Here is a 10,000-nt window from a genome sequence, read left to right on the forward strand (position 1 = left end):
AACACACCGTAGTCTCTCCTTGAGAACACACTTACAAATATAATTGCCCACCTATATTGCCCTAATATTTAACACACCGTAATCTCTCCTTAAGTACACACAAATATAATTGCCCACTTATATTGTCCTAATATTTAACACACCATAGTCTCTCCTTAAGTACACACAAATATAATTGCCCATTTATATTGCCTTTAATTTTTACACACACTTGCAAATATAGCCTCTTCTTAAATACCCATATATTGCCTAATACACTCTCTTAAGAACAAATATAATTGCCCACTTATATTGCCCTAATATTTACACACACCTTAGTCTCTCCTTAAGTACACACTTACAAATATAGTTGCCCACTTATATTGCCCTAATATTTAACACACCGTAGTCTCTCCTTAAGTACACATTTACAAATATAATTGCCCCGTATATTGCCCTAATATTTAACTCATCATAGTCTCTCCTTAAGTACACACAAATATAATTGCCCACTTATATTGCCCTAATATTTACACAAACCTTGGTCTCTTCTTAAATACACACTTGCAAATATAATTGCCCACTTATATTGCCCTAATATTTTACACACCTTAGTCTTTCCTTAAGAACACTTACAGATATAATTGCCCACTTATATTGCCCTAATATTTACACACACCTTAGTCTCTTCTTAAATACACACTTGCAAATATAATTGCCCACTTGTATTGCCCTAATATTTTACACACCTTAGTCTTTCCTTAAGAACACTTACAAATATAATTGCCCACTAATATTGCCTTAATATTTACACACACCTTAGTCTCTCCTTAAGAACACTTACGAATATAATTGCCCGCTTATATTACCCTAATGTTTCACACACCTTAGCCTCTCCTTAAGTACACACTTTCAAATATAATTGCCCATTTGTAGTACGTTCCTGAATTATGACCATTTATGTATGCATAATGCACTTGAAGTTTAAAACCATTAATCGGTCGATAGATTGCAATTGATAAAAAAACAAACTGAACAAGGTAAACATTTCTGTTTTATTGCATTTTCATTTCGTTTCTGCTCAGTCAGTTAATGTAATATCACTGAAGTTTCCACTGTAATCTTCAAGTGAAATAGAACGATATGTTAATATTACTATTTGTGAAGAAATCCACAATGAGGTAGGTGCAGATATATATTAAAAATATATTTTAATATTATCTACACCTACAGTACATCATAATAGCACGAGTCACTAAAATGGTGAGAATATCCACAACGATGTAGTTGTAGATAAATATTAAAAGTATATTTTTAATATATACCTACACCTACATCTTAGTAGCATGATTCACTAAAATGGTGAGAATATCCACAATTATGTAGGTGTAAATATGTATTAAAAGTATATTTTTAATATGTATCTACACCTACTGTACATCATAATGTCATGAGTCATTAAAATGGTGAGAATATCCACAATGTTGTAGGTGTAGATACACATTAAAAGTATATTTTTAATATATATCTAAACCTACATCATTGTTGATATTCTCACCATTTCAGTGACTTATGCCATTATGAGATTTTTACGGATTATCACTATTATTGTTATTTCTTCGTTCACGTATTTATTCTTGTCCTCCCTCTCCGCAGAGTCATTAACAAAGTGGGCCATCTCCAGTGGACCAAAGATGGTTTCGGGTTGGGGACCGAGAGAGATCTCTACGGGTTTTCTCGGTACGCCATGATCGGCTCAGACGATGAAGGTAAGCTGATGAAAGTGATTTCATTTTGTACTTTCATTTTTTTTTTATCAAAATTATGAAAATAAGCGGATTTTCGTACTCTCATTTCCAAGGTATTTTTGTAACGTTAACCAAGTTATTAGGGTTTGGAGTGGGCCTTTTTTTTTTAACAAACGATGAAGGTAGGTAGGTAAGCTGATATTTGTAATTTCATTTGCTAATTAATATTTTGGTAACATTTACTAAGATTTAAGGGACTTAGAGTAGTTTTTTTTTACTTGATGAAGGTACGTAAGCTGATATTAGTAATATTATTTGGTAGTTATTTTTGGCAACATTTACTAAGATTAAATGAATTTTCAAGGAATTTTTATTTTTCACAAACGATGAAGATAAGGTGATACAAGTACTTCCATATTAAGTTGTACCTATTTTTCAAACGATGATGGTACAGAGATATTATTACTGACGTTTGGTAATTCTCTTTTGTAAACATTTTGGATTTTTATATTATTACTGACATCCGCTTCTCCTTTTTTTTTTATTTTGGATTTTTTATTTATTCTTTTTTATATTTTTGAGTCAGACGATGAAGGTATCTGATACAAGAACTGACATTTTGAGTTGGATGTGTGTAAGCAGAATGTGAAGATGAAATAACTAAAATACTTTCATTTTCTAATTTGTAAGTGGTTTGATGACAGTGAGTGTACAAGATGACCCAAACTTTTTTTTATATAGATTTAGGTTAGGCCATGTCAGTTTGACTTAGGGGTCTTTCTTCACGTTAAAAATTGCAAAAAAAAAATATACGCGTCTTTTTCATTACTTTTTTATATATATCATGATGAACGCTGTACGATGATATAAGACATTTTGATCTAGAGAATTATTTTTGTTTGATACTGAAACATACTTCCTAATTCTCTTATTTCATCAATAGATTGTTAAGTCCAGTGTTTGTGCTCCAGATTATCATAAACCTTGATGTAGAGGGAATTTGTGACCTTGAAATATGACAGTAGATTACTTGAAATTCCTAGTTTTATCATTTCGTGACAGATTCCTCTGTTCTCAGAAGTCAGAATCATTTCAGCGTTTTACTGACTTTTGGTGTTCAGTAAATATTAACGCTACCTAAAGTAGCTAGTATTGTAGATGTTAACCTTTCATCAATCTTCAGTAAAAATCTCTAATTCTCAGAAACTATATATATCGCACTTTCCCCCTCTCGATAGAGTTGCGTTCTATAATTACAAAAACAACCGCTTAAAGTAGAGCCAATAGAACGCGCCCAATCGCGACTACATCCCTTAAGTGTATCCGCTGGAAAAACACATCGGGAGGAGAAGAGTCAATAAAGTGGAAAGCTCTCTCTTCGAGTCGACGACGAGGTCTTAGTCTGGCTTAAACTTTCCTAGGATTTGGTTTTCAGCGTCTTACGCTGACGTGTCCGACTTAATGAGACTTAAAGTCTAATGAGTCTTAATCAGGCCTTAATTACATTAGCCAATGACTTTGCTTCTCTCTCTCTCTCTCTCTCTCTCTCTCTCTCTCTCTCTCTCTCTCTCTTCTGCCGAGGAAGAGATGGAAGAAGAAGAATAAGAAGACCAGACACCCATCGGAAATCTTCCTCGGAAGAAGAAGAAGAAGAAGAAGAAGAAGAAGAAGAAGAAGACCAGACGCTCTTCGGGAATCGACGTTGCTAACTGCGTCGTTTTCTTGGTCTCAAAAGTTGAGCTGATTGGTCGACGTTTGAACCTCTTCCGCTGGTCTCATAACTATTGGGTGTTTTGGCGGTAATTGTCTCGGTCCAGGAGAAGCCATTAGCATTTCTTGATAATTTACAGCCTAGATTTTTGTTTGGCAGTTACGCTTAGATTGTTTTTTATTATTTTTAACCTCAGTTCTTTTTGTGGTCTTAATATTATTGGGTGTTTGGTGGCAATCGTCCCGGACTAGGAGAAATCATCAGGATTTCTTGATGATTTACAGTTGGATTTTCTGCTTGGCAGTTACTCTTAGATTATTTTTGGTTTCAGTTCTTTTTGTGGTCTTATTATTATTGGACGTTTGGTGGCAATAGTACGTGTCTAGGAGATGTCAATAATATTTATTGTTAATTTTCAGTTATCAGTTTTAGTTTTCTGAAAAGAAAACTGTTGTGACGGCTTTGTCTGTCCGTCTGCACTTTTTCTGTCGGCACTTTTTCTGTCGGCACTTTTTCTGTCCACCCTCAGGTCTTAAAAACTACTGCGGCTAAAGGGCTGCAAATTTGTATGTTGATCATCCACCCTTTAATCATGAAACATGCCAAATTGCAGCCCTCTAGCCTCAGTAGTTTTTATTTTATTTAAGGTTAAAGTTAGCCATAATCGTGCTTTTGACAACGATATTGGATAGGCCACTACGGGGCCGTGGTTAAAGTTTCATGGGCTGCGGCACAAACAGCATTATAGCGAGAACACCGAAAGGTAGATCTGTTTTCGTTGGCCTTGATTATACGCTATAGCGGCTGTACAGAAAACTTCGGCGCATTTTTTACTTTTTATTAATATAGCCACCAACGCCTCCCTCGCCAACTAAAATTGATCCCCAATCCAACCACATGGAATAGATAGTTAACTTACAATCAAACAATTTAACATTCATTGTTAAATTCAACCCCAGCTGCCGTGCCGTTACTTTTAGCATCCAATCCAACACTTCGGTACACAATGGCAGAATGTAATCTCTTTAACTGCCGCATAAGCCTTTCCTAACGAAACACTCTCCAAACAAGCGTGAGTTGTAATTGAGTTTGTTTCGTTTTGATTTGTGTTTTTCTTCTGTTTGGGTCGTTCTTTCAACGAGTGCGGTTTCCTTTTAATTCAGTTTTATTGCGTTTGTTTTCTGTTCATAGATTTTCGGAAGTAACCGATGCTGCTTAATCAGTAATAAAGACATGCTAAAAAAAATGCGCCGAAATGTGTTCGGCGCAATCGAGTTTTCTGTACAGCTGCTACAGCGTATAATCAAGGCCACCGAAAAGAGATCTATCTTTCGGTGGTCTCAGTATAATGGTGTATGAGCCGCGGCCCATGAAGCTTTAACCACGGGCCGGTGGTGGCTTATCCTGTATCGTTGCCAGAAGCATGATTATGGCTAACTTGAACCTTAAATAAAATAAAAACGACTGAGGCTAGAGGGCTGCAATTTGGTACGTTTGATGATTGGAGGGTGGATGATCAACATACCAATTTGCAGCCCTCTAGCCTCATTAATTGTTAAGATCTGAGGACGGACAGAAACAGTGCGGACGGACAGACAAAGCCGGCACAATGGTTTTGGTTTACAGAAAACTAAAACATGCTAAAAAATAAAACAAATTTAACATATCGAGGACATTAGGAGCGGACTTCCACAATTTCAAAAATATACTCAGGATTGAATATCTCGCGGTATTTGTGTATACCTTGAAATGTTCAATTCTGAGTATATTCTTGAAATTGCTCAAGCCTGTTCCTAATTTACTGGAAATGTTAAATGTGTTTCGTTTTCTACTACGTTTTCATATACTCTAACTGTTAATTGCATAAATTAAAACTACAGAATTTCCTGAAAAAAACCTTGCCTGTGTTAAGTGTGTTTTGTTTTTTAGTGTTTTTATGTACTCTGAATGTTAAATGCTTATATTAAAACTTCAACATTTACCGATAAACCTTGCCTGCTCCTAATCAACTCTTTGTGTTAATGTTTTATTTTAAAAGTGTTTTATTTTTAAGTATGTTTTATGTACTCCAACTGCGAAATACATAAATTAAAACTTCAACATTTACCGGAAAAACCTTGCCTGCTCCTAATTTACTCTGTATGTTAGCCGTGCTTTATTTTAAACGTGTTTTATTTTTTAGTGTGTTTTACATACTCCAACTACCAAATGCATATATATTAAAACTCCAACATATCCCCGAAAAAACCTGGGGTCTCCCCCATCATTAAATTTCATGGCGGTCGTCAGGACTAACGCATCAGCTGTTTAATCAAATCAGTCGTGAATTTGCCTTCAGCGGATTATTTACAGAACCGTAAATCCAAGGCGTAAATCCCCCCGCCCCCCGAGAGCATTCATCAGCTGATTGAGGCTGCTGCTGGGAGGTTGGCGTAGGAGTGTGGGTGGGTGGGTGGGAAGGGGAGACTGGGTATTGCGTCATCGTTACCGATACCAGCGTTAAACTTTCCATATCATTTATCGGGAAAGCGATTGGCTGACCCCATCGGGCATTTTACGATGGCGGCGAGTTTCTCTCGAATCCGTGAATCCGTGACAAGAGTCGTTTTCTGCCATTTTCTTGATTGGGTCAATTAAGAGGGATTGGAGCTGTAAAGTTTTACCGTCGGGGAGAGCACACACGGTTGGGAATGGTTCTCTCTCTCTCTCTCTCTCTCTCTCTCTCTCTCTCTCTCTCTCTCTCTCTCTCTCTCTTATTAAGCCTTTGTTATTGTAAACATTCCAGTAATCTCTCTCTCTCTCTCTCTCTCTCTCTCTCTCTCTCTCTCTCTCTCTCTCTCTCTCTCTCTCTCTTTCTTATTAAGCCTTTGTTATTGAAACATTCCTGTAATCTTTTCTTAAAAAAGATACGAATCTCTCTCTCTCTCTCTCTCTCTCTCTCTCTCTCTCTCTCTCTCTCTCTCTCTCTCTCTCTCTCTCTGTGGCTTTATGGTTCTTGGGGCGTCATATGGTATCGCCTTATTATCTTCTGCTCCAAGCTAAGAAACACAGGCCCGATTCCCTTGCGGGGCAAGGAATGGGTATGGGCGCGTTCAGTTAAAATCCGGTATATATCTTTGACTGAAGCAGTGAATTATGCACCTGGTTGTTAGTCGTCTGCTGTGAATCATATCTGCGGAGGAAGAGACTTCACTAAGAGAAAAGTAACAAAATTATGTTGCCTGTGCTACGCCAAACAGTATACCATTATGTCAAAATTAAGAACAAGAGCCTGTGCTGGGCAGTACTAATCCCGGATTCTCTCTCTCTCTCTCTCTCTCTCTCTCTCTCTCTCTCTCTCTCTCTCTCTCTCTCTCTCTCTCTCTGGAAACAAGATACCAGGCAAATAACGATGGTTAATTTCTTACAAAGAGTTCAACAGGCAGTCTTATCTCTCTCTCTCTCTCTCTCTCTCTCTCTCTCTCTCTCTCTCTCTCTCTCTCTCTGGCTCTTGTATTGAGCAAAACTGAAATACTCAAGATAATTTTGAAAGAAAGAAGGCCTTGTAAACAAACTTCACGTAATTTCACATTATATATATATATATATATATATATATATATATATATATATATATATATATATATATATATATATATATATATATATATATATATATATATATATATATATATATATATATATATATATATATATATATATATATATATAGTTAACTTATCATTAAATTATTTTTTCAACAACAGTATTTACTTCTATTTCGTATTAATATCCGAACATGTACATTTATCACTTATCTGGTGTTTATTGTCATCTAGAAATTTTAGTTAATACACAATCCTGGAAATTGATTGACATTACATTCCCACGTTTGCATCTTAACAATACACAATCCTTGATATTTGATTGAATATGATGAATATACCGTTGTGGTAGACATCCGCTAGGTAAACTTCATTTTTATTCTTTAAGTTTTTTTTAATGCCCCGATCAGAAGTCAGAATGAATTAAATCATAAATCTACACCTAACTGATGTTTGTTCAGCACCATAAGTTGACAGATAAGCCATCGTAAAACTATAAATGTAAATTCACGATAATGCATAATGTATAACCCGGAGATGAGATCTTCGTTGACCATTTACAGAAAAAAAAAATTTTTTACATACATATCCTGATCACTGCTACTAACAACGGCCCGGTGGTGGCCTGTCCTGTATGGTTGCCAGACGCACGATAACGGCTAACTTTAACCTTAAATAAAATAAAAGCTACTGAGGAGGCTAGAGGGCTGCAATTTGGTACGTTTGATGATTGGAGGGTGGATGATCAGCATACCAATTTGCAGCCCTCTAGTGTCAGTAGTTTTTAAGATCTGAGGGCGGACAGAAAAAGCGCGGACGGACGGGCATAGCCGGCACAATAGTTTTCTTTTACAGAAAACTAAAAAGCTATCTGTTTTGATTATAACAGACTGCCCTGCTCTTGAAAACTGAATAATTGAGATAGGCCGTTACTGCATTAAAGTAGAGCTGTCTTCCAAAACGATCGTCTTTTTCTTCCTTCTTTACTTTTGGAAACCGTCTGTCCACCCACATTCAAGGCATCATGCTGGCTCGCTCTCTCTCTCTCTGTTTATTTATTTATTTATTTATTTATTTATTTATTTATTTATTTATTTATTTATTTATCTATTAGTTCATTTATCTATTTATTTATCTATATATGTATTTTTTATATATTTATTTATCAAATTTATTTATTTATTTATTTATTTATCTATTTATTTATCTGTTAATTTATTTATCTATTTATTATGTATCCATCTATTTATTTATTCATCTATTTATTTATCTATTTATCCATGTATCCATCTATTTATTTATTTTATTTATTTACCTAATTTATTTTTCTATTTATTTATTTATCTATTAATTTATTTATGTTTATCTATTTATTTATTTATTTATTTATTTATTTCTCCATTTTTTTATTTAGTTATTTAGGTATTTATTTATTTGTTTATTCATTATTCATTCAATTTTGTCTCTGCTGACTTTTTCTTTCACATCATAACGTTTTGAATAGGCCTGTCTTTAATTTCGTTTTATCTTCAACTTGCATCTACAGGCTTTCATATCTTTATTTCTTCAGTTAATCAACTTACTGAACAGACGAATAAGTATCCCGAAATACAACGCATTCTGATACTTTCATCTAGAGAGAACACTGACCTGAACAACCAACCTCTGTTCATCTTCGTTATTTCAGTATACTCGTATGAAACATGTCTGTATTTAGTGGCTCGTCAGGGGGGCCAGTGCTCTCAGCGCACCTCGTGTGGTCCACTGTAAGCATCACTAAAGGGTGTTTGCAGAGTAACCCTTCGGCCCCTAGCTGCACCCACTTTTTAGCCTTTTATCCTGGCTCCATTCTTGATTCCTTTCTCCAGTTTTGCTGTCCAACCTCTCTGACTATCAATCCTTAGTTCCACCTTTAGATCCTAGTCCTTTAACTCCTTTATTTCCTTGATATCTTTATCTTGCTGTCAAACTTCTCCAACTTCCTCTTTTCCTTGTCATGCGCTAGATGGCTGAAAGTGCCCCAGTGTTTTGCTTGACGGTCTAAATTTCAAAAATCAAAGATATCCATTATTTCGGTAGATGAAACCTATTCACATGGAACAAGCACACCAAAGGGGTCATTGCATTGACTTGAAATTCAAGCTTCCAAAGAATAATGTTGGTTTCAACCAACCACCGCAGACCCCACACTGCAGCAGTAACTGATCATGATACAGAGCCAGTGATTTTTTTCATCGCCTTGGGGAAGGCGCGAACTCGCGACATCTGAGCGGCATGTCACGACACTAGCGACTGTACCAGCGGACCAGCTGTGAAAAATTCGACTTAAGCTTAAAAATGAATACCTGAGGTAATATTGGAAATGAAATAGTTTCTCTGAATCGCATACCAAAACTGTCACTTCAGTAAATAAATATGCCATGTTTATATTTTAACTCACTGATATTATTGCAAAGTCACGACGACTACCCGACTCCATAAGGGTACTTTGATCCTTAATAATAATAATAATAATAATAATAATAATAATAATAATAATAATAATAATAATAATAATCCAGAGCATCTCACAACAGTGTGAGTCACTAAAATGGTGAAGAAATCCACAATGGTGTAAGTGCAAGTATATATTAATGTATATTTACTTTTACACCACTATGGTGTTCTTCATCAATAAAAATAATAATAATAATAATAATAATAATAATAATAATAATAATAATAATAATAATAATAATAGCATTAGTCATTAAAATGATGAAGAAATCCACAATGGTGTAAGTGTAAATATATATTAATGTATATTTACATTTACATCACAATGGTTCTCTTCAAGAATAATAATAATAATAATAATAATAATAATAATAATAATAATAATAATAATAATAATAATGTAAAGAGAAACCCACATGATTCCTTTGTATAACTTGTTTGCTTGTAAATATTTACATATTACTTTAATCTCGAGTACTTTC

General features: G+C 34.9%; 1 protein-coding gene across 1 annotated transcript in view; it reads left to right on the forward strand.

The window, feature by feature from the left end:
* The window catches only part of LOC136825427 (irregular chiasm C-roughest protein-like), a 212,039-nt gene that overhangs the window by 1,382 nt on the left and 200,657 nt on the right, over nt 1-10,000 (forward strand). Inside the window, exon 2 of the mRNA XM_067081815.1 lies at nt 1,636-1,747. Within this exon, the coding sequence (XP_066937916.1) occupies nt 1,636-1,747 (112 nt within the window). The remainder of the gene's footprint in view (nt 1-1,635; nt 1,748-10,000) is intronic.

Source organism: Macrobrachium rosenbergii, chromosome 37, assembly GCF_040412425.1.
Source record: "Macrobrachium rosenbergii isolate ZJJX-2024 chromosome 37, ASM4041242v1, whole genome shotgun sequence".
Taxonomy (NCBI): Eukaryota; Metazoa; Arthropoda; class Malacostraca; order Decapoda; family Palaemonidae; genus Macrobrachium; species Macrobrachium rosenbergii.